General features: G+C 40.6%; 1 protein-coding gene across 2 annotated transcripts in view; it reads right to left on the bottom strand.

Annotated features, from left to right (window-relative positions):
* DNAH9 (dynein axonemal heavy chain 9) overlaps positions 1 to 25,723 on the bottom strand; it is a 285,097-nt gene that overhangs the window by 30,994 nt on the left and 228,380 nt on the right. For both annotated transcript variants that reach the window (XM_070739679.1, XM_070739680.1), the window contains 3 exons: positions 23,886 to 24,079; positions 16,016 to 16,164; positions 12,416 to 12,543 (listed from right to left, as the gene is read on the bottom strand). In XM_070739679.1, coding sequence (XP_070595780.1) covers positions 12,416 to 12,543; positions 16,016 to 16,164; positions 23,886 to 24,079 — 471 coding nt within the window. The remainder of the gene's footprint in view (positions 1 to 12,415; positions 12,544 to 16,015; positions 16,165 to 23,885; positions 24,080 to 25,723) is intronic.

Below are 25,723 nucleotides of genomic sequence, written 5' to 3'. Positions count from 1 at the left end.
ATCAAATGGGAAATCCTGGTGGTGACAGTCACAAGGCAGGGAAATCCCTGTGGCAGTCAGAGAACGCATGCGCAGTACGAGAGCGCACACGCAGTACAAGAGCACATGCATAGTAAGAGAGTCCACGCACTCGGGCTCGGGTTCATAAAACGAAAATGGTTCTTAAGGCAAGGTAAACAAATCGTAAACCCCGGGATCATATCTCGAAAAGTTCATATGAAGGGGCGTTCTTAAAACAAGATTTCACTGTATAACTTATCTGTGAACAGGACTAAAGCATAAAGTTATTATGATTTCTTCAGGTGAGTCTGGTATCCTCATTTTTAGGCAAACTTCACCAGGACCTTTTATTGGTAATATTGGTAGTATTTACACAATGGGGAAAAAAGTATTGAACAAGACACTCCATCCCAACAAAACAGCATTCCCATCCAGTCTAATATTTACTGTATGCTGCATTTCTGGAAGGCACATACTCTTTCTACACCAACTCAAAAAGCTAAAACCGCCCAAGGAGCTGCTGATACAGTTCTACAGAGGAATTATTGAATCTGTCATCTGTATGTCTGTAACTGTCTGGTTTGGTTCTGCAACCCAACAAGACTGACACAGACTTCAGAGGATAATTAGAACTGCAGAAAAAACAATTGCTGCCACCCCTGCCACCCATTGAGGACCTGTATACTGCACGAGTCAAAAAGAGGGCGGTGAAAATATTTACTGACCCCTCGCATCCTGGGTGCAAACTGTTTCAACCTCTTCTCCCAAAACAACACTATAGAGAACTGCACCTCAGAATAAGTAGACAGCAGAACAGTTTTTTCCCAAACACCATCACTCTGCTAAACAAATAATTCCCTCAACAGTGTCAAACTATTTACTAAGTCTCCACTGCTATTAATCTCATCGTTCCTATCACCTATCTCCTCCCACTTATGACTGCATGACTGTAATTTTGTTGTTTGTATCCTTATGATTTACTGTATATTGACTGTTCCCTAATGTGATTTGATTGGTTATTTATATCCTATGACTATCTTTAAGTGTGGTACCTTATGATTCCTGATTAATGTATCTTTTCTTTTATGTACAATGAGAGCATATGCACCAAGACAAATTCCTTGTGTGTCCAATCATACTTGGCCAATAAAAAATTCTATTCTATTCTGTTCTGTTCTATTCTATTCTGCTCACTTTCTAATTTGGAAAGCAAGGAGAGGGGCAGAGCATACATTTCTCTTGTCTTATCACCACAGAACAGATCTGAACTATGGGACATAACCAGACATAGTCAAATTCAATTTGTCTACCAGTGATGTTTCTGCCACTTCAGCTCCTGAAGTCATCAGAGAACCAAGGGCAAACTGGGATTGGCCAAAAAAGAGAGGCCATTCCAAAGTGACTTTGTCAAGGAACCAAGTCAGCAGTGAATCAGGTCCTCAAGATTATCAGAAGTGCAGAATGCAGCTGCGAGAGCAGTCATGGGCTTCCCAAGGTATGCCCATGTTACACCAACACTCCACAGTCTGCATTGGTTGCCGATCAATTTCCAGTCACAATTCAAAGTGTTGGTTATGACCTATAAAGCCCTTCATGGCATCGGACCAGAATATCTCCGAGACCGCCTTCTGCTACACAAATCCCAGCCACCGATTAGGTCCCACAGAGTGGGCCTTCTCCGGGTCCCATCAACTAAACAATGTCGGTTGGCGGGGGCCAGAGGAAGAGCCTTCTCTGTGGTGGCCCCGACTCTCTGGAACCAACTCCCCCCAGAGATTAGAACTTCCCCCACCCTCCTTGCCTTTCGTAAACTCCTCAAAACCCACTTTTGCCGTCAGGCATGGGGGAACTGAGATATCTCCCCCGGGCATATAAAATTTATGTATGGTATGTTTGTATGTATGTCTGCTTAATAATAGGGTTTTAAAAATATTTTAAATTGTAAATTATTAGATTTGTTATGAACTGTTTTATTCTGTTGTGAGCCGCCCCGAGTCTACGGAGAGGGGCGGCATACAAATCTAATTAATAATAATAATAATAATCATCATCATCATCATCAGGAAACTCCCTATGTGCATGCTGAAAACCAAGTAACTCCGTGAAGCATCTGAGACAGATTCTCTGAGTGGACATGGCCATGTGGAGGAAATGGGCAACAGTTGTATCCAAATCAGAAAGTATTCTGCTTCAGCAAAGGGCAGATGGTAATACTTTCTACATCCGGATCATCAAGCAACTACTCAGAGGAAAAGACATGCCCCTCAAGGCCATTCCTTCCATCCACTGCACAGGGATACATGCCAAATCAGCCCATTCATTGCCACCAAATTGTGGATGGATGGAGCTTTCTAATAAACAGACCTGGCATTAACCAGCACCAACTGAAGGCCAGGTGGTCCAACTAAACAGTCCCCAGATCTACCGATGGAGGAAATCAAAGAAGAAGCTACCAATAAATTTAGTAATTTTCTTCCTGTGAAATTAACTGGTCATTTGATATTATATATGTGTATATGGGTTAGACCAGGGAGAGGCAAAGTTGGCTCTTCTATGACATGTGGACTTCAACTCCCAGAATTCCTGAGCTAGCATGATTGGCTCAGGAGTTTTGGGAGTTGAAGTCCATAAGTCCTAGAAGAGCCAACTTTGCCTTCCCCTGGGTTAGACTATAAGTGCTTGTGATCAAATGATAAGAAAAAGAGTGAAATATATTCACCAACCAATAAACATAAGGGGGAGCCAATATCTCATTTTGAAAGAAAGTTCCGAAGGAGAATGCAAGCTAGAGTTTTGTGGAAAATAAGATAGAGAAACAAATGTAAGGTTTATTTATACTGCATATTCAGTTATTGTAAATAAATTACGTTATGAGCCGGGGTGGCAAAGCAGGTAGAGTGCTGTACTGCAGGCCACTGAAGTTGACTTGTAGATCTGAAGGTCAGTGGTTCAAATCTCATCACCGGCTCAAGGTTGACTCAGCCTTCCATCCTTCCGCGGTAGGTAAAATGAGGACCTGGATTGTGGGGGCAATGGCCTAGCTCTGTTAAAAAAGTGCTATTGCTAACATGTTGTAAGCCGCCCTGAGTCTAAGGAGAAGGGCGGCATAAAAATTGAATAGATAGATAGATAGATAGATAGATAGATAGATAGATAGATAGATAGATAGATAGATAGATAGATAGATAGATCGATCGATCGATCGATCGATCGATCGATCGATCGATAGATAGATAGATAGATAGATAGATAGATAGATAGATACATGGATGGATGGATGGATGGATGGATGGATGGATGGATGATAGATAGATAGATAGATAGATAGATAGATAGATAGATAGATAGATAGATAGATTACTGGTTTAACTAAAGTTTGGGACATTTTATTTTTTTTAAACCCACAGATTAAAGAAGAATGTAGTAACACTAGAAACATGAGTCCTAAATGCCCCAAAGGATATAATAGCAGAATTGAATCAAATACAGCATTAGGTTGATCATCATGGTAAACTGACTTAGAAAAAGATCAGGATTTGGATCCAGAGCGTTTCCAAGTGCTGCACTACAAATGCACTGTCTGGATGCATAGACATTTCATATGCTTGGATTGAAAGCCTGCGCCCAACACTGCGTGCACTGGATCAATTAATAATAAGTGGAACTGGAAGAACAGAATGTCTTTATGAGCCGCAACTGTGCACTCTGACAGTCAGCAAAATCTTTCTCATTTCAATTATAAGTTCAGAACAGCTCCTAGAGTTCCAAATTGCGAGAATAAGACAAGAAACAAGAGTGTGTGGGCACAAGCTGAAGAGTGCAAACAGTGCTCAGATTTCTGAGTGGAGGGGGAAAGGCAGGGGAAACCCTGACAGAACACAACAGGCACTTGTACACAGCATGATTAAGACAGCATAATTTAGGAACTTGGGCTTTTTACTGTGGTCTCCCAGGCAATCTCGGGAACGCAGCTTTCATCATAATGAACCAGGCATGGTGGCTGTTTTTCTTCTGTTGCATTATATTTCTGGAAGATTATTTGGTTCAGCTGCCTGGATGACATGTGACTGATTAAAACTGTCCAGACGCCAAGTTTTGTGTATCCCAAGACAGTTCTTGGAGCTTACTGGTGTTCAAAAAACAACAGACAACCACCCACACTCCCCTGAGTTATTTCTCACCAATCTGCTAAAGCCACTTTACTGTTGCACTTCAACATGTTGCAAAACCCACCCGTTCTTTCTGCTCAACTTGGAGCTTGGTGGAGTTTCTCTTGTTTATAACGAACTCTCCTTTTTCTGGATCATTTGCAGAAAACACAGAAAAAAAGAGATTCAATGGATGAATGACTCAGAAGTCAAAGGAAAGGTTGCCCTTGACTTACGATTGCAATTGAACCCACAGTTAGTGTCATCACGAGACCCCATCTTTTTAACAGTGGTCATTAAGCAAACACAAAGTTGTTAAACAAAGTCATTTTTTACTATGGACATTTTTTTTTTGCAAGAAACCAGAATTAAGAAGAAGGTTCTGGCAAAACGGCATAAATTTCAGCCACCTGACCATGGACATTGCAAACAGCTTTAAATCCAGGCCAGTTGCCAAGTGTTCACAATGCAATTATGTGAGCACAGAGCAGAGGCAGCTGTTGGGACTTTTGATTCCAGTCTTAAGAAGCTCCTGGAGGAATCCGTTGTAAGTTCAAATGATCACTAAATGATTGGTAGTATGTCAAGGACTACTTGTATCTATTGAACATGTTTTACAGATAGTTCTTGACTTATGGCTGGTTGCTTAATATCGGCTCAAAGTTATGATGAATCTCTCCAGGGGTTCTTATGATTTGCTTCTGAAGTTCCAATGGTCAGGATTTCCCTGCAGACCTGAGATTGCTTTTTTCATCCTCTGCCATCCCCTTCTCCTTTCACCTTCAATTCATACGGAGAATTAACTTCTTAATAAGGAATCAGTGTTTTGAACATTTTAAAACTTACATTTCACTAGTATGTTTTTCCTAATTCCATGGTTCTTTCAAAATGTTAATTTTTATGGTGTGATCATCAGCTATTCCTGACTTTTGATATAGAAAATTTCATAAAATGTACATGTACTTTCTCTTCGAAGATTAACTTTGCTATGTGGGAGAATTTGAGCATACGCAAGCTTGCTCCTCTTAGAAAGGCACCTACAGGGTAGCATTGAAAGGGAAGAAGCTGCTTGTCTAATTTACCAGGAAAATGTCTAGAGATAGAAAAGGGAAATGCACATACAATAGACATATATAGGTATTTATTTTAAAATATTATCTGAAAAAAAATTGGTGTTGCAATGGACTTCCATGCAAACCATGGTGGACAATTATTTGCTTTTTGTGGATCCGACAACATGGAGAACTCTAGATTATGGGGAGGAGCTGAGATCATCCATAGTGGTCCATATAGATGCCCCCTACAATGAGATTGTAAAACAACAATCTCTGTCAAGTCTTAGAGTTCTTGGAACCAAGAGCATCAGCTTTGAGTAAGCTGTACTTTGGAACCTTCAAAAGGACAGTGTGTTTGCCTTAATACCTTAATCGCTTTAAGGATTGTTTCTGAGTTTCTTTTATTGTTGTTTACTTGATATTAAGAACCTTCAGAAGAACAAGTTACATCACACCAGGTGATCCTCCTCTAATCCTTAGTGAAAGCAGCTTCATAGGAGCATTAAAAATATTCTGAATGTAAGCAGAAAAAGGATATTTAGAATGTTGATTTTAGAAAGGTTTGAACAGCCTAAGGCAGGGGTCTCAAACTCACGTCATCACAGCAGTGTCACATGATGTATTGGGATTTTTCCCCCTTTGCTAAACTGGGCATGGGCATGGTCAGCACGTGATGCAACCAGCCCATGGGCTGGGAGTTTGACAGCCCTGGTCTAAGGGGTCAGATGAATTTAAAATAAGACATTGATGTTGCTATGGTAACTATTAGAAATCCATTCCATCTTTTACAGCTCCCCCCCCCCCAAAAAAAACCTGGCACCGTTTAGATCAGTGATGGCAAACCTTTTTTCCCTCAGGTGCCGAAGGAGCATGTGTCCACACCCATAATTCAATGCCTGGGGAGGGTGATAGTTTGTTATCAATAATGATCAGTAATGATTGCTTACCATATCAGAGGGAATAAGCGTCACAACATTAGTTGCCAATTATTGGATCATGATCAGAATGACTCCCGCCATTACTGTGACCTTCCTGAACACTTTGATATATCACTGCAGCAAACAAGATGCCAGTTTAAGCTAATCCACCAGCTCTCTTCTATTTTGGGGAGACTTTCCCTACTTTGAACTAACTTTAGCATAAATATGTTTTCCAACATCTTTTGTCCTCTTGACTTCCATCTTTTCTCTAATATATACACCTAATAGACTACAGCTTTAAGTTTTCCTTAGGAGTTCCAGGGTTAAAGTGATGTTTTACCTCTTCAGCAAGCAACAAGCCATTGGAAATTAGTGTGGGTACAACCTCAGACCATTCTATTGGACCGAAGGGATGAAATAAGTCCAATACCTTCTCAAGAACAAATGTTATGCCAGTGTGATTTAGGGTGGGTATCTTTCAGTCAAAGAAATGGCTCATATACCTTTTATGGCATGGGTGTCAAACTTTATTTCATTGAGGGCCATGCTAGGGTTGTGTTTGACTTTGGGGGGCATGCCCAGGGTAAGAGTGTCCAGCTTGATGTGACTTGCTCTGTTTTCAGATGCAACAGTCTCTGGCAATCTCTGCCAAGGAAAATGTAGCCCGGGTAGCTAAGTGTGGTCCTCCTGGGCTTCATTTTTGCTGGTAGAGACACCACAGATCAATCTTTCACTGATTCCAGGGTGATCCCGTGGGCCAGATCTAAGCACTGCACAGGCCAGATCCAGCCCATGGACCTTGACTTTAATACTCTAGTTTTAGGGGATGAGATACACCAAACTCATGAGTTTTGAAGCCTCTTTTGTGCAGTCTCCCCTCCTAGAATCCTCCAAAATAAACTGGTGGGTTAAGGAGAATAAGTATGCTAAGCTTCCAAGCAGCTGCTGTAAGTCAAATTCCCCCTATCTTCATTCAAATATGGAAAAATAGGTCAAAAAGACTCTCATCAGCTCTTAGCTAATAAAATAATAATAATTTTAAAACTGCAGGTCCAACCAAAAATAATTGCATGCCTCTGTCTTAGTGGTATTTTTCCATTTTACTGATTATTATAAGGGAAAACTACAGCACTAAAGTATCCAAGTTACAGCATCCCCCCCACTAGGCAGCTCGCCCCCACACTCAAATAGACAATGCATTAAGTAAAAGCCTCAATAAAAGTATCCATAAATGAACATGTAAACTATTTCCTAACATGTCACACACCTGTATCAGATATCGATTGAGAGGGGAGCATCAACCTTACTTTTTGGTGCATGTCAACAATTCTCTCATGCTACATTTGAAAGACGGAAAGGAGTTTTCAAGTGCAACTAATAGTCTATCATTCCTAAGAGGTAAAAAGCAGTGCAAATTTCTCCCAAACCATTCTGTTTCCTATTTATATTTCCATTATATCACATAAGGTGTTTTCTGACAGGAAAGAAACCATCTCTGCAGAGTGCCCAAGTGCATTTTATTCTGGTGGCGGGAAAAATATATAGTTTATTCATGCCAAAATATATAGTTTATTCTGGTGGTGGGTAAAATATATAGTTTATTCATGCCAGAAGGCACATGGTGAGGTTTATTTATGTTAGGATGCTAACATGTTAGGTTTCTATTGGCAAAATAATACTAAGTTACCTTGTTTTGTTTCTTAAAACCTCTTTAGGGCTGCAAAGTTATCCTTAGAGGACGATGCCTAAAGAAGAGTCAGAAGCATGGTGTACTGTTGCTACCCTGATGGCTGGTGAAAGCCAAAGACATACAAAATAACCATATCCACCAAAATGCTTTCACATGTCCAATTTTAACATAGTCTGGAAATTCTGGAATGCAAATTTGGTTGACAAAGAACTGAAGGTTGAAAGTAATTGTTTCTTAAGGGAGGAGGGGTGTTTCGCTGGTTTCATATGCAAATAAGCCTTCCACTTCTAAATGCTTAACAAGTAAACCAATTATTTAACATGCAACAGGGAAATTTCTGCCAAGTCTTTTGATCAGTGCGCTGCTATGTTGAGCAGTTCATTGTGATTTAATTTAGTACACGAACCCAATTCAGTTTCCATATTAACGTATGAAAATGGGACAGAACATAGGAATTTTGTTAAGTAAATAGGGGAAGGAAGATGATGGTGTTCTGATTAATAAGCAAAGACTATGGTTAAGTTAAGAAAAGCTACAGTAGTGCCTATATTCTTTTCCCCAAAAATTCTGTCTTTCAGACAAAGATGTAGTTCACAAATTACCACAGGAAACAGGATTTAAAGAAAAAAAAGAAAATTTCAGATCAATGACAAACATATTCTATCCTATCCTATCCTATCCTATCCTACCCTACCCTACCCTACTCTATTCTGTCATCAGTTTCTTCACACACAAAATATCAGACAGAAAACAGCTTGCTGTCTCCAGACCCTTTGCATAAGAAATACAGACCAGAATAAATATTATTGCAGTTAAATTATTATGGAATAATAATATGAATGAAAATACACCGTGAACAGTAGTAGAGGGGATGTTTCCATCTCATTTACTATATCCTCTCAGTACTCTGGGCTAGAAGAGAAACATACTCTGAAAAGTGTATCATTGACTAAATTCTTCAAAAACAGCAAAAATTAGGTACATCAGATTTAGTGGACTTATTTAAACTTGAGTACCTGATTAATGAAAATATGTATATAGTTGGCATGGCTTTAATAGTTAATGAAATCATTGAAATTCCCACCCACTCATCAATCCATCCCCCATTTAAATGAGCCCACATTTGCATGATTAGTGATGGGCGAACTGAACTTTGCGGTGTTCGGTATGCTGAACACGATCACGAATTTTTTTGAAACTTTGGGCAAAGTTCGGGGTTGCGTTCGGTGTTCGGAGCTTTGACATCACCGGCAGGTTGCTAAGGATGCCAAGGTGATCACTTCCTGGATTCCGGGAATCCGGTATACGTGATGTCAAAGCTCCGCCCCCGGAGTCTCTTGGTGGGATTCCCCGTTTGGGTTCGGGTTTGGTCGAATTTTGCATAAAGTTCGTCTGAACTTGCCGAACCCGAACACAGTTGGGTTCGCACATCACTATGCATGATTAAATAGAAAGAGCCAATATATAAGCAATTGTGTGGCTCAGTGGTAGTTGCCATCCACGTTCTTGAAATGCTATCATCACAACCTCTTCCATTCTCCCTGGGACTGAGAACAAGAGTCTCAATAGCTTAGTGTCTAAACTAGGGGTTCCCAATGTGGGGCCCCACAGGAGGGCAATTTGATTTTTAATGGGGGCAACTGGAACCTTGTTTAAATAAAGTTAATGGCTTCCTCTGCATGAGTTCACATTTTGAATAGTAAGAATTATATGTCACAAGGGGTGGGGGGGAATCAGGATTTTAGAAAGGTTTAGGTGGAGCATGGTCAAAAAACTGTTGGGGACCACTGCTCTAAACACAGCTCAGCCTTGGCAAAGAATTAAACTTGCTGAGCATTTCTTACACATTTTCTTTGAAATTAATTTCTGTACCTTGAAACTATCATAGTAAATTGCAGTGAATAATGCCTGATGCTATGTCAAAACAACAAATGATTATAGGGAAAGGATTTTCAGGGATCAGAGGGCACAATTTCAGGGTACACTTGATATTGCTCTCTCTATCCTAGGCAGATGCCAGAAAAATGAAAAATATGCAGAATATGCACAGCTAATTTCAACTTTTCTTGGTGAAGAAATTGAAACTTATATTGGTATATCTTTTCTACACACATACACGCACACATTATGCATAATACAATAATATACATAGTCATATCTGTCATTAGAATGTAAATTTTACATTCAGCAATATACTGTATTTTTCGGAATATAAGATGTACTGTTTTTCATCCAAAATAGGGTAAAAACCTGATTGTGTCTTATACACCAAATGTAGCCCCAGTCAGCCACTCCTACCCTTTGGCCTCTGCAATTTACTTCCTTGCAGCAAACAGAACAGAGCATGTTAAGCCAAGCAACTGATTAACAACTTCCCAATCATCAGCTGATTGAAGCTGCAGGCAGGCCACATGCTAAAACTGAAAATAAAACTAAAGCTGCAAGGAGGCAAATTGCTGGGAGGTAGAGGAAGAAGCAGAATTTTATTTTCTTGTGCTAATCTGATTTCTGAAACTGGATGCAAGGAGGTAGGTCAGTAACTATAAATATCTGTAGAATGTTCAAATTATTAGACTTATTTTTAAAAGTTTATTTATTATTGTTTTATTATTGTTCTAGAAACTTTAAAAAATGAAGAAACTTTTTAAAATAAATGCTTGATCTGAAGAGGCCCATTGCTTTTGTATCTTCTTTTAAATAGTAGAGAATTATGTGTACTTCCAGAAAGCCACATCCATTTTAACAGCATCTTTAAAAGTGTAGTCAAAATGTAATAGTGTCCTGTTTTAATATTAAGATGGCAGTTGAATTAAACCCTGACTTAGTCATGTTTGAAGTAAATCTATTTAAATAATTGGAAGGAGTTAATATGACTATATTTAAGAAAACTTTCTGGAATTAATGTACTGCCATAATGTTTGATACCCAGCTTTACATCTCCACCCCATGTCCAGTCAGCGAAGCAGTGGAAGTGATGTGCCAGTGCCTGGAGGCTGTTGGGGCCTGGATGGGTGTCAACAAACTCAAACTCAACCCAGACAAGACGGAGTGGCTGTGGGTCTTGCCTCCCAAGGACAATTCCATCTGTCCGTCCATTACCCTGGGGGGGAGAATCATTGACCCCCTCAGAGAGGGTTCGCAACTTGGGCGTCCTCCTCGATCCACAGCTCACATTAGAGAAACATCTTTCAGCTGAGGCGAGGGGGGCGTTCGCCCAGGTTCGCCTGGGGCACCAGCTGCGACCCTATTTGGACCGGGAGTCACTGCTCACAGTCACTCATGCCCTCATCACCTCGAGGCTCGACTACTGTAACGCTCTCTACATGGGGCTACCTTTAAAAAGTGTTCGGAAACTTCAGATCGTGCAGAATGCAGCTGCGAGAGCAATCATGGGCTTCTCTAAATATGCCCATGTCACACCAACACTCCGCAGTCTGCATTGGTTGCCGATCAGTTTCTGGTCACAATTCAAAGTGTTGGTTATGACCTATAAAGCCCTTCATGGCATCGGACCAGATTATCTCAGGGACCGTCTTCTGCCACACGAATCCCAGCGACCAGTTAGGTCCCACAGAGTGGGTCTTCTCCGGGTCCCGTCAACTAAACAATGCCGCTTGGCGGGGCCCAGGGGAAGAGCCTTCTCTGTGGCGGCCCTGGCCCTCTGGAACCAACTCCCCCCAGAGATTAGAATTGCCCCCACCCTCCTTGCCTTTCGCAAGCTACTTTAAACCCACCTCTGTCGCCAGGCATGGGGGAATTAAAATTCCTTCTCCCCCTAGGCCTTTACAATTGTATATATGCTATGTTTGTATGTATGTTTGGGGTTTTTTTTTATATTAAGGGGTTTTTTAATTTGTTTTTAATATTGGATTATTACTGTATATTGTCTATGATTGCTGTTAGCTGCCCCGAGTTTTCGGAGAGGGGCGGCATATAAGTCCAATAAAAATAAAATAAAATAAATAAAAGTATATTTCTCATATTATTCGCTATTTCTATGGGTCAGGCACACATGCACAGAAATAAACAGCAAACAATGTATATCATCTGTACTTTTTGCTCTGAGGCAAATTGCTGTGAGGCAGATGCACAATTTTTCCCCTTGTTTTACTCCCTCAAAAATAAGGTGTGTCTTATACTCCGGTGCATCTTATTCTCTGAAAAATATGGTATGGGTAGAAATCCCACCTGTCATTTTGGAACAAAGAATATAAACCTTTAAATTCTTCTCAAGGTCACAATAGCAAAAGGAGAGTTAAACCAGTGGTTTTGTTTCCATGGGCTATGTGGCCCTTTCTGAAGAAATTAGCCATTACACCAATTTTTAAATTAAATGTACAAAGCTCAATGAACACCAGCTTTTCCCAAGATAACACCATCCAGATGGCTTTTTAGTCTGCAAACTCCACTATTCTTAGCTCCCAAAATAAGGGTCACAAAGGCTGGTACTTCTACCAGAGTTCTAAGCAGCAGAAGACTTGGAGATTTGTCAAAGAGTGATTTCTTCTACTCCCAATTGCTCCTGTTTTCACCTCTCTGGATAACAGATGGCCTGAAGGCAGGCAAGAGACCTCTTTTCCCAAATCAAAAGAGAACACAGACCTGCAAGATAACCCAGTGTCCTTCTGCTGCTGCCAGGTCGAGGGCTAGTTCTGCTACTATCTCTTGACCTTGCCCCAGTGAAACATTATGGAAATTCCGGTTGTTAAATGTGTAGCCAAGTTTCTTTCCTGAAAGGAAAAAGTAAGCATTTCAGTCCAAAGAAAAACAGTGCCAGCAATTCACAATACATTGGCAGCCACAGATTTAGCCTTCTACCAGATATTCTACCTTGATTAGCTATGCAGCCTGATCCAACTGGGATTGCAGTGCATAATAAATAGGGGTGCGTGGGTGTTAATCCTCACCCATGTCTCTTCCCATCTAAAGTCCCCTGATTAAGTCTCATGGCCAAATCTGCTGTTTAATTCCCCATGTACACTGTTGCACACAAATTCGCGCAGGAAAGAACGAGCGGCAGACACTCAGGAATCATTCAGCACCTTTATTTCTCCACAGCTGAAAACAATACAAACTGCCGGCAAGCTGCAGGAAAGCTTCTTTTAAGGGCTTCCCTGTAGCTTGCTGGCCATTGACAGTAGTTTATTTCTCCCACCACTAGATTAGCCAATCAGCAGCAGCTATGCAAATCTGTGCACCGTACGGCAATACGTAACAAATAGCACTTTATCTCTTCATAGACTGCAATGGTTTTTGGGAACAATACCACTCTACATCCTAAAATGATTGTCTCCCATAGTGCTCCTGTATGTTTCTTAATGCAACTGCAGTAATTGCAAACCAAATTGCTGTAAGCTAGCAATGGGGCCTGAATGGTTATCCCCTTGCTTCTTGATCCTTCCATCCATGCAAAGAAAGCAAGCCTCTTTAGATGACTCCCAGGTAGTCTTTTCTAACAGTTCCTGTCTTTAAGGACTGTTCCATCCTCACAAATCTCTTTGCCTTTCCTTTTTCCAGAAATTTGCACACGGATGCCTTCATACCACAGTTCCCACAGTATCTCCTTTTATACTTTTATACTACACAGACAATTTTTTTTTACTTTTTTCTTGCGCTTACTGTGCAATTATTGCTCAGATGCTACAGTAATTAAAGAAACAAGAAATGGGAAGTTCTTCTGCTCCTGAATTCTTTTGTAAGATAATGGCAACTTTCCAGCAAGGAGGTACTGTAGGAAAATGATGGGCTGGATGGGGAATGAATGTAAGGGGTGAAAAAAAGCACAGAAATAGGGTAATTTTTTTAGAGATATAAGTAAGGTTTTTAAAATATTTTTAAAAATAGTTATTAATTCTTGGCCATAGTGACCAGCCATTGGAGAGAAGAGGTACACCAAGCACCACAGCCAATTGGATCTGGAGTTGCCCCTAAAATGCTACAGGGTTTATCCATTAAGGGCTTAGGAGAGCTTGGGTCAGAAAGCAGAAGTTTTGGAGCAAAACTGGAAGACACTGGTGCTGATGCATTTGCAGTGAATTGGGATTGGAAGCCAAGCAGAAAGTGGGGATGAGCCTTTTGTCCAATGCTCCAATGGCAGTTCAACTTGCTATGAGTCAAATGGAGAACAAGTGAGACTGAGTTTAATGCAGTATGAACAAACTCTTAGGTGGAATGAAGACATTTTAGAACAACCCAATATGATTATTTTTTTGGGGGGGGAGGGTGTTGCAACTGACATTTCAGAATTGCCAGAAGGGTAAGAAAAGCAATGTTCTGTTGTGGTGAGGAACTAACACACCTTTTTGTGATTAACTGCTGCAGACATTTCTAATGAGCTTTTCTCTATTTAGACTCATGCTCTTTGGCGTTGCAGTGCAATCAGAGGTGCATTAGATCCTTCCAATTAAAAGGACAAAAAGCTCAATGTCTTTACTGCAGTTGAACAAACAATTCATACATCAAAACCAGACGTTGACATCTGGATCTGTCCAGAGAAAAATATGAGAATAAGCCATGGGATTCTTTCACACATCTGGAATATACAACTGCAAAGATTTATGGTGCAAATCCATCTGTATCCTGAGTACTCTGATTGGCATATAGTCCCATCTAACACAGCATGCCAACACCAGTGCTTGGTGTAAAAACTGTGATTATTTTCAGAAGTACAAGTTGTGAGTTCAACGAAAAATAAAGGGAAGGCTGTAACTCTTGTTGTGTGTTGCATATTAATGGATTATCATGACCCACAGGGTCTGCAAATAAAGATCCATTTGCCAAGTCTGCACAATAGATGCTAACTTCAAAAGGTATCCTTTTTATAACATGGATTGCATACAAGCACCCGGTTTTGCATTGAATCAAAATCCAGTAAGTTTCTCGGTGTCATATCTTTCATAGGAGTGTGATAAACGTATGATTGCACATACTGAATCAAACTGAAATCCAGGTGGATCTAGCCTATCTCAGCCAACATTTTGCAGCTCTTCACTTCATCCTTTTCTTTATGGGGATATATGATTTTGCTCAAATAACTTTCAAAACACCTTTGAGTCTTGATCTTTATTTTTTTTTTTAAAAAAAAGATTTCTATTATGTTGCAAATTTCCCCAAAAGAGAATGTAAGATATTCACATCATAGATCTTTCATCATTATCACATAGGTTAGCAAATATCATACTAGTAAATCATGTCTATCTGTATCTTGTACTCTTAGGATCAGAAAAAAAATTCCCTTTGGGATTATTCACTCAGTCTCTGGAGTTCCCAACACAATTGTACTTTATGTAAATCTTCATTATCAGCGGTCTTCTCAAACCTAGTCAAAACAGAGGTTGCAACAGGCTCTGTTTTATGCTGCTAGACACAATTCAAGAGTCAACAGAGAAATGTGAAAATAGGACTGCTGTGCCAGGGGTTTAGTGGAAGGGACAAAAAATGGAGGTGTAAATACCATATTTTTGGTATTTCTTCTCTAAAAGAGGCTGATAATTTGAGTGCGTGTTATACTCTGAATGTAGCTTTTTTTCCCCAGCCCTAACTATCCGCCAATGTTCTTTCCAGCTCTTGCCTTGCAGGTTATTTCATTGTTTCTCTCTGAAGAATGTTTTCCAAGCCCTAAGTCTTTGCAGGATTTTTTTCATTTCTCTAACTTGCTCTGAATAAGTTTCTTTCCAGCCCTAACTAGGTGCTAACAATGTTCCCAGCTCTTACTAGCTTGCAAGCTCTTTCATTGTTTCTCTCTGTGAAGAATGTTTTCCAAGCCCTAAGTCTTTGCAGGTTTTTTTTCATTGCTCTATTTGCTCTGAATGTTTCTTTCCAGATGCTAATGATGTCCCCAGCTCTTACTGACTTGTAAGCTCTTTCATTGTTACTCTCTCAAAATAAGTTTTTTTAAAGCTCTAACCAGGGGGTAAAATAATGTGCTGAAGCTGACCAGACTAAGGACGCTAGCCAGATGAATTCTGGTAAGCAGATTCTTTTCCCCATTTTCCTCCCAAAAAACTAAGATGTGTCTTATTCTACGGTGCATCTTATACTCCAAAAAATATGGTAAATTATAAAATGGTGGCTTTTATGGCAGTGTATTAAATTGCAAAGATGTCTCTTCCTGGGATCAACAAAGAAACAGGATTTTATTTGTTTTGACAATGCAAGTTTATAAGCAGTAGTGTCATTTGGTTTCTGATGAACTATATTTACCATGTTTCTCTACATCTTTCAACGGATCCACTCCAGGTGAAAGGATAAAGAACATGGGGGTCGCAGGTCCTGACTCTTCATAAGATGTTGCAAAATCCAGAGATCGTCCTGCCACATATTTGCTTCCAAGCTTTTCTTCCACAAAATCCCTGTTGAAATAGATTGGTAAAGAATTATATGTGGGCAATTGCAATGTGTTTATCAAATTAAAGAAACAAATTACTATATGGGAATTACGTATCCTAGACTGAAGATTCAATATCTCCACCTCCCAAATCCAATACCAGAAAAAAAAAATAAGATGTGGAAGAAGTACCAGCTTATTCACCTAATATGCCAGCTGGCAATACTGAAAGAGAATATTGACTTGAGGTCCCAGAGAGAAAAGTGAATGGCTTTTTTCTTAAGCATTGCTTTGACCAATTGTATGCTTTGCCCTTGAGAAAGGCTAGATTTCCAGAAAGCTCAAGGTTGCAATAAGAGCTATTTATCCATCTTATAAAAGCAATGGAAATGCATTTTAAGCAAGAAATATTTATGGTTTTAATAAGAGGTCTTAATATTGCCAATACTGTGGCACCAATATTGTTATTGCTTATTGCTACAAGCTACCCAAATTATTAAAACTATAAAAACATTAGATGCATTGAATGCAAGATATTTAAACTTTAAGAGTCACAGTGGCGCAATGGTTGGAATGCCCTACTGCGGACCAGTGTTCCCTCTAATTTTTTTTCGGGGTGAGCGGAAAAGTATAGTGTCTGAGCGGCAGTCCCTTTGGCACTGGGCGGCATATAAGTATAAATAAATAAAGTAAGTAAGTAAGTAAGTAAGTAAGTAAGTAAGTAAGTAAGTAAGTAAGTAAGTAAGTAAGTGTGGGCGTGCGCTATCACACATGAGCAAGTTCTTGCATCCATAATTCTATCCTTTCTATGTCTTCCTCCCTCTTTCCTCCCTCCCACTTTCCTTTCTATCTCTCCCTCCCTCTTTTCTTTCTATCTTTCCCTCCCTCTTTCCTCCCTCCCTCTTTCCTTTCTATCTCTCCCTCCCTCTTTTCTTTCTATCTTTCTTTCCCCCTGCCTTTCTCCAAGCCCTTCCTTTTCCCTCTCCCTAACTACCCCCTTCTCCCTCCTTTATATCTCTCCCTCCCCCTTCCTCTCTCCCTTCCTTCATCTTTCAATCCCTCTTTCTCTCCATCCCTCTTCCTTTCTCTCTTCCTTCCTTCCTCTCTTTTTTGCTCTTTCTCTCTCCCTCCTTCCCTCCCTCTATGTCTTTACCTCCCCCTCCTTCCCCCCCTCTTTCTTTCTTGCTTTCTTTCTTGCTTTCTTTCTTGCTTTCTTTCTCATTCTCTCTCCCCTCCTTTCTCTCTCTCTCTCTCTCTTTCTCTCTCGTTCACCACGCCGGCAACAGAGAGAAAAAGAGAGAGAGAGAGAGATGGAGAGAGAGTGGAGGGCGCCGTTGTCTTCGCCTCTGCCCGGCGGCTCTGCAGCGAAGAGGAAGCAGCCGCGCACCGCCTCCCGGGAGCCCGGCTGACTTTTGGAGCCGTTTTGTTTTGGGCCGGGCGGAGGTGGCGCGCGGAGGCGAAGACACGGCGCCCGGCCAAGCTCCGCCTCCCAGGAACCCAGCCGACTTTTGGAGCCATTTTGTTTTCAGCTGGGCTCCCGGGAGGCGGAGCATGGCCGGGCACCGTGTCTTCGCCTCCGCGTGCCGCCTCCGCCCGGCTGAAAGCAAAACGGCTCCAAAAGTCGGCCGGGCTCCTGGGAGGCAGAGTGTGGGCGGGCGCCGTGTCTTCGCCTCCGTGCGGCTCTGCAGCGAAGAGGAAGTAGCCGCGCACCGCCTTCCGGGAGCCCGGCCGACTTTTGGAGCCGTTTTGTTTTCAGCCGGGCGGAGGCGGCGTGCGGAGGCGAAGATACGGCCCCCAGCCATGCTCCGCCTCCCGGTATCCCAGCTGACTTTTGTATCCCAGCCGACTTTTGGAGCCCGCTCGCCGTTCGCCGCCCAGGCGGGGCGGCGGCGGGGCGGCGGGGCAGCGGCCAGGTGTTCGGGGGGCAGCCGGCGCGCGCTCCCCAAATCTCCCTGCCAGCCCACCCGCCCGGAACATTCAAAATAAGAAAACCCTTCGCCTTCGCTCTTACTTTGAATGTTCCAGGCGGGCGCGCAGGCAGGGAGATGGGAAGAGTGCGCGCCGGCCCGCGCGCCCGCCAGCCTCTGGAGAACGCCTGCCCCCCCTCTCTTGCAGCGGAGGAGAAAGAGAGGCCGGGCGGGTGGGGGGCAGGGCCGAGAGGCCTGGAGCGCGAGGGGGCCGGAGGCACCATGGAGAGGCAGGTGTGGCCGCAGCTCCCTTCTACTGCCCACGCCTCCCCCCCGCCCCCCCCCCCACGGGCTGGCAGGGGGATGGGGAGTGCGCGCCCAAGGAAAAGGGTGCGCGGGGGGGTGTTTTGGAGCACACGCGCGCTCACGTGCGCAGCTTACAGGGAACGGTGCTGCGGACTATCTCTGCTGATTGCTGACTGCCTGCAATTTGGCAGTTCAGATCTCATTAGGCTCAAGGCTGACTCAGCCTTCCATCCTTCCAAGGTCGGTAAAATGAGGACTCAGATTGTTGGGAGCAATATGTTGACTCTGTAAGAGAGGGCCATAAAGCACTATGAACTAGTATATAAGTCTAAGTGTCATAGCAATTGCTAAAATGGTATTTATTTTTAGAATTTTTTTCTGGTTTTTTTTTTTCCTGTGCATGTGGAGAAGATAAGTTTCTGGCACTGTGCATGCATCACCATCTTGTTATTGTCTTTTTTTGTTAATTTTTCAAGGGGTGGTTGCATTGCATATGTGCACACATGCAAAATATGCATTTGCCCATGAGGCATGGTCACACGGCACGGGAGCAAGCGAACCAGCAGTGAGGTAAGTACGAAGTCACCCCTGATTGAAAATGAATATCTTTTCCTTCATTGCTATTCTACCAAGTGCTGGTCTGTGTTGTATTTCTTGACTACTGTATTTAATCCATTATTTTGATATCTTCGTTGTCACTTTTAAGTCTGTTTGTTGCAGTTCTTCATATTTAATTTTATTTTCATTTCCCCCTATGCTTCTTGCATTTTATTATAATAGTTCCATGTCATTTGCATTTTCATCATTCAGAATAATGTCATCAGCATGGTGAATTTATTGTTACTTCTTCCTCCAGTTTTAAAACTACACTCATTTTCCACTCCTTATGTAAGAGGACAGGAGAAGAGGAATAAGTAAGGGGGGAATACTGTATACAGCTTTGTCTTATTCCTTTGCCAGTCTGGGGCCAACATGTTCAGTTAATATTGTGACTTCCCAATCTATCCATAAGTTTTACATTGGGATCATGAGATGTTCTGGGATTTCTATTTTTCCAAATGCATTTCAAAGCTTCATCATGAGCTACAAAAAATGCTGCTATTAACATGTCATAGAATTTCTTTTACTGCAGATGTCAAGGTTGGGAACTCACTGATAAATCCTCTACATTAGATGTGTTCAAATTTATTTAGAAGAAAACTGGGCAGACATTGCTTCTAATTCAGAAAGGAACACATGGAACATTGTTCTTACTCATGCTATTCCTTATAATTCTACTGGTCAAGCGATTGTGGAACAATCTAATCACACTTTCAAACAATATTTAGAAAAACAATTAAAAGGAGTGAAAATTTGTACGCAATGCCTTGCAAATATTCAACAAGTAAGTAAAGTCTTATTAACTCTTAATCAAATTAATATTTCTTTTCATAATTTGATGGCTTATGAGAGTCATTTTAGGCACCAAGAACTGTTGCCTAGACCATTGGTTTATTATCGAGCTCTACAGGATAAAACCTGGTTTATTGGATAAAGCTGTACCTATAATATGGGGATGGGGTTTATCTTGACATTATATTGACCAATCATCCTGTTCCTCTGTTCTATTTAAGTTTAAAGGCTACTTATTTACTTACTTATTTATTGGATTTATATGCCGCCCCTCTCCGAAGACTCTACTCTCTGTAATCTAAGATAAAGGTTACTACTTATTCAGCTCTTCTATTATTCCAAAAGGTTAAATTAGCAATCGTGTGCTCCCCTGCTTGGTTGATCTGTATGCTGTATATTAATCTGTTACTATATAACTATCTTTGGGGTAAGTTAATCATTGTAATTGTGTGCACAAAAAGTTTCTAAAAAAAATAAAGTTGTCCGAGCAAACAGATCTTCTGAACACAGAGGCTTCTCAACTCAGAGAGATTTCTTCCTATCTCGGAAAAGCTTTGTTCAGAAAACATGTCTCCATGTCTATGATTACTACACTTCAATTCATGAGCATAGGATTGTTTTTCTACAACAATCACGCAGCTGCTGAAAATCAAATTAGAATCTTTTGAGTCCGGGGATAAAATCAGATATCCAACAGATGACTAAACTGTTAAACCATTGTTAAACCAAACTTGGTGAAATTACCCAAAATGTCTAAAGGTAGTTTTTCTTCAGGTAACAGCACACAAAACCAATCACAACAGGGGCATTTAAATAAGGACCTTCTGATCATTGGTTTTGGGTAATGAAGGAAAATATTCTGGAAGCACTGTGTTAAACAATAAAGAAATCCTGGTGGAACAACAGCATTTTGCTCTTCTCAAATCACTTGTATCATTGTTGTGGGACTGCCTGTATACTGCTAAGCATGTTTCATTAAATAACTTATAACCACAACTGGCTTCTTCATATTATTACTTATTTATTTGTGGGTTTTTCCCCTATAGGGATAAATAATGCTACAAAACCTTGGAGAAATAACAGACTAAAATGTTACAATAAATTATAGAGCTTCCTTGTGCCAGAAGAGTTTATTTTTAACGTTTGAGAGATAGAAGGTATATGTCTTGCCCTCAGATGTGCAAGAATGCAGAAATGTGCTTGTCGTGAAGATGCCAGTACGGGCTATTCTTTTCCTTGCTGGCATTTTTTAATAACAGAAATTATTGTAGAAAGGCAATAATGTTTAATGAGAAGATATAAAGGAAACCTTTCTGTAAAAGCAGTTTCATTTTGCAATAAGCCAGGAGAGTGCAAGGAGGATTGCACAGGATAGTCCAATAATTATTACAATTGTTTCAACTGACATGCCGGGTTTTTTTTAACCTGATGCTTGACTTGCATGGAATGCCCCCAGGACAATTCCAAAACCTTACAAAAAGGCAAAACACTATGTATCAAGTAGGGTGTGTGTGTGTAACTTTGAAGTTATTGTTATGATTTAATTAAATGGTTGAAGAGAGGCCCATGTTAGCCAAATGTCAGGTTTATGTATATTTTATTGGGAGCTTTTCTGTAGAATTTATAATCCATTAGGGGAAAAGTCTGAAATTTTCTCATGATTCCTCTCCTACAAGTGGAATCTAGATTAACAGAGTTGGAAGGGACCTTGTAGGTCATCTAGCCCAGTGTTTTTCAACCAATGTGCCGCGGCACACTAGTGTGCCGCGAGGCATGGTCAGGTGTGCCGCGAAGCTCAGCAAGAGAGAGAAAGAGAGAGAGAGAAATAAAGCAAGAGAGAGAGAGAAAGAGAGGCAGGGAAGGAGGGAGAGAAAGAAAGAGCAAAAAAGAGAGGAAGGAAGGAAGAGAGAAAGAAAGAGGGATGGAGATTGGGAGGAAGGAAGGAAGAGAGAGAAAGAGGAATAGAGGAAAGGGAGGAAGAGAGAGAGAGAATTTTTTTTGTCCAAACTTTTTTAGCCCCCCCCACTCCCCACTCCCCCCCCCGCTCAATGTGCCCCATGATTTTATATATGTAAAAAATGTGCCGCAGCTCAAAAAAGGTTGAAAATCACTGATCTAGCCAACAGACACACACCCAACCAAGGAGGAAACCCTACATCATTTCTGACAGATGACAGTCCAGTCTCTTCTTGAAAGCTTCCAGTGATGAAGATCCCACAACTTCCAAAGGCAAGCTGTTCCATTGGTTGATTGCTTTCATTGTCAGGAAATTTTCTCCTTATTTCCTGGTTGAATCTCTCCTTGTTCAGTCTATAAGGATACTGTAAGATGGATGTTCCCCTCTTCTAGATTCCAGTTATTTAGCCACTGCTCCATTTCCTAAAAGCATGCTGATATGTGCCTATATTAGTGTTTCTGTGCCTTGGCCATTTTAAGAGAAGTGGACTTCAACTCGCAAAATTCTGCAGCCAGCTGACAGGGGAATTCTGGGAGTTGAAGTCCATTCCCTCTTAAAGTGACTAAGATTCAGAAACACTGGTCTATATCACAACTGTTGCATTATAAATAGTATTTTTTATTATGCGCAGGGCTCTTTTCTGACTGAAAGGTTTTTTAAGAATAAAATATACTGCTCAAAAAAATAAAGGGAGCACTCAAATAACACATCCTAGATCTGAATGAATGAAATATTCTCATTGAATGCTTTGTTCTGTACAAAGTTGAATGTGCACAACAGCATGTGAAATTGATTGTCAATCAGTGTTGCTTCCTAAGTGGACAGTTTGATTTCACAGAAGTTTGATTTACTTGGAGTTATATTGTGTTGTTTAAGTGTTCCTTTTATTTTTTTATTTTTGAGCAGTGTATAGGTTCCTTTATTAGGTATATAGGTTCCTTTATTCTAAAAGTAGTTGAAGAAATATCTGCTCAAGTGTTCCTGTTGTAATAGTTGTTTTTCTCTTAATGTAGTGGTTAATACAGCAGGCTGTATGTCATTGTAGATTTTAGTCTAATCCTAGGCTCAAATCAGCTGACTTTGGACCGGTCACTCTCAACTTTAGAAAGAACAAAGCGGTAAGCCACTTCTAAAAATGTTGCCAAGAAAATTGGAGGGAGTTGATCAGGCAGTTTCTAGGAATCAAAACTGACTTGAAAGTACACATTTTATTTTACGTTTTGCAAAGATATAAGTCCAAGAATTCTCAATAAAGTACTCAAACCCTAAAGCCATAGATCTAATTAATCAGGAGATCACCAAGTTGGGATCCTGCTGTATAAAGCTACCCAAAATTTTACTGTGTATGGAAAAATTATTTGCATGTATTTTTAAAAAATCAAATGGAAATTGGGCATTAGATAAATTCAGCATAATTTTCATGTAGTACAAAATACTTTCAAAGACAGTCACCATGAAAATAATACAATTGTTAGCATCAAGTATCAGTAACAAAAAACTGATGTGACTAGAATATATCCTTACTAGAATAAATCAGATCTTCATTGTTCCTTGCACCAGTCAAGACCTTAAGCTAGCTAAAATTTGGCTCACAAACTTTGAGCAAACTCTTATGGTCTGTGTTACCTGGAAACACAGAAATAATTTTCTGTATAAATCAGTCATTTTGAGAGAATGGAATTGAAGAGACCACATTTCCCCATATTATTTAAAAATATTCCTTTTAGGTGGAAAATAAACATTTAATCTGACATTCAGAAATGGTTTGAAATCTTTTTAACATTTCTATATAAAACCCTGCTGGCTGGCTTTTAAAAAATAATTATTTAATTTTGAGTTTTTGAAATGTTGGAAATTTTGTTTTTTAATTAGAAAACCATCCAGTGTTAATTTATTTGCGGGGGAAGAAAGACCGTGACAATAAATTTTGCATTATTCGCAGCATGTTCTGACATTCAAAGCTGAAAAGAGTAACAAATAAACGGACATTAAGCCTATTCTGATTAAATGGAATATGAGGAGGAAATCACAGTGCAGAATTAAAAATGATTCACAGTACGCCAGAAGTGGGGCTCTAGAAGGACAAGAGATATGATTCATCTGGCATTTCTTGGATACTTAGCATCAGAAGGTTAGAGCTTCACTCTATTGACTAAGGCATTGATCAGTACTTTATGAACTCACCAGACAGCATAAGTCATCCGATCAGGTCGTAGTGCTCTCATCATACACAGATGCTGTAAAGCTGACTTATTCTTCCACTCCTGAGGGAACTTCTCCTTTTCAGGGCATTCGGACTCCACAAACTTTTTCCAGCGCTTGGCAGAGCCTTCAATGTCACGATCCAGGTTCCGAAATTGTTCCATGGATGACAAGGCCTGGGAAAAGAGAAGTGCCCGTAAATGAAAACTGGTATGGCTTCGCTCAATGGTTTCTAAAGCCAATAAAAAGGAAACAACTGCTGGAAATTCAAGAATCAAGACTTAAAAGCATTTTGTAACACTGTCCCATGCCACACACCCCAAGATGGGAATTGTAGATTTCAGAATTGTTTGGTTTTAATCATCCAAATTTTAGGGACATCCATGCAAATTTTTCAGAACTTTTTCAAATTTTTCAGTTCCCTATCAGATACGGATAACTCCCATCCTGATAGCATTCCAAAGTACCTTAAAAATCTGGCTATAGTCCTAGGCACTGAGTTAGAATGGTTGGAGCCCTTATGAGTTTTGCTGATATAAATTCCTTGTGCTGTCAGCTAGATTTGCTATCTTATTATTTATTTTATTTTATTTTATTTTATTATTTTATTTTATTATTTTATTTTATTTTATTTTATTATTATTAATTAATTAATTAGATTTGTATGCCGCCCCTCTCCGGAGACTCAGAGCGGCTCACAACAACAAAATAGTACAAATCCAATAGTTAAAAACAATTTAAACCCTTAATATAAAAAAACCCCAAGCATACGTCTCATACAAACCATATGTAAAGTGGAAACGGCTCAGGGGAATCAATTTCCCCATGCCTGACGGCAGAGGTGGGTTTTAAGGAGTTTGCAAAAGGCACGGAGGGTGGGGGCAATCCTAATCTCTAGGGGGAGTTGGTTCCAGAGGGTCGGGCCACCACAGAGAAGGCTCTTCCCCTGGGTCGTGCTAGACAACATTGTTTCGTCTACGGGACCCGGAGAAGGCCAACTCTGTGGGACCTAACCGATTGCTGGGATTCGTGCGGCAGAAGGCGCTCTCAGAGTTATTCCAGTCTAATGCCATGAAGGGCTTTATAGGTCATAACCAACACTTTGAATTGTGACCAGAAACTGATCGGCAACCAATGCAGGCTGCGCTATCTTAGCAGACAAATGCTATCTTAGTTTTATCTTTATCTTATCTGTCTTTGTTGGGGGGAAATTTTCATCAAATGTTATTTTCATATAAATATTGTGTATGTAAAAAAGTACTTTAGAAGTGAAAATAGCTGAATGTCTAGATCTCAACTTGTTTCACTACAGGCAGGCTATGTCACTCAATATTGGCAGCTGGGACTTATCAATAATAATCTTATTCTTGTTGAAGTTTGTCAAGATAGGAAAAACCACCTGGATTTAACCAGCCCTGTGCAATATGGACAATGCTGAACTGAATTTGCACTGTCCATGACAGATGTATAAATGGGACAAAATACCATCGACCGAATTGTGACTGTGTGGTCGGAAAATGAACTATCCAACATATAGTGTCAGCCTGCCGGAACACAGCTTAAAATTGAAACTTTGCTGATTTCCTGGCTGTGACAAATAAAACAAAAAAATATACCTGTAATCTAGACATATGTATATAATATTTTAGATTTTATGCTTTGTGTGGTGTGCTCAGGGAAGGGTAGCACCTCTGCTGTAGGGGCATGTTGTGTCCTTTTATGGTAGCTCTAGCTATGCAGCCAAGCAAGTAGGATGCTTGGTTGTATAGCTAGAGGTATAACAAGCAGGAAGAGGGAGATTATGATCCCACTATATAGAG

Source organism: Erythrolamprus reginae, chromosome 2 (genome assembly GCF_031021105.1).
Source record: "Erythrolamprus reginae isolate rEryReg1 chromosome 2, rEryReg1.hap1, whole genome shotgun sequence".
Taxonomy (NCBI): Eukaryota; Metazoa; Chordata; class Lepidosauria; order Squamata; family Dipsadidae; genus Erythrolamprus; species Erythrolamprus reginae.
This window is presented reverse-complemented; position numbering and strand designations above follow the sequence as displayed.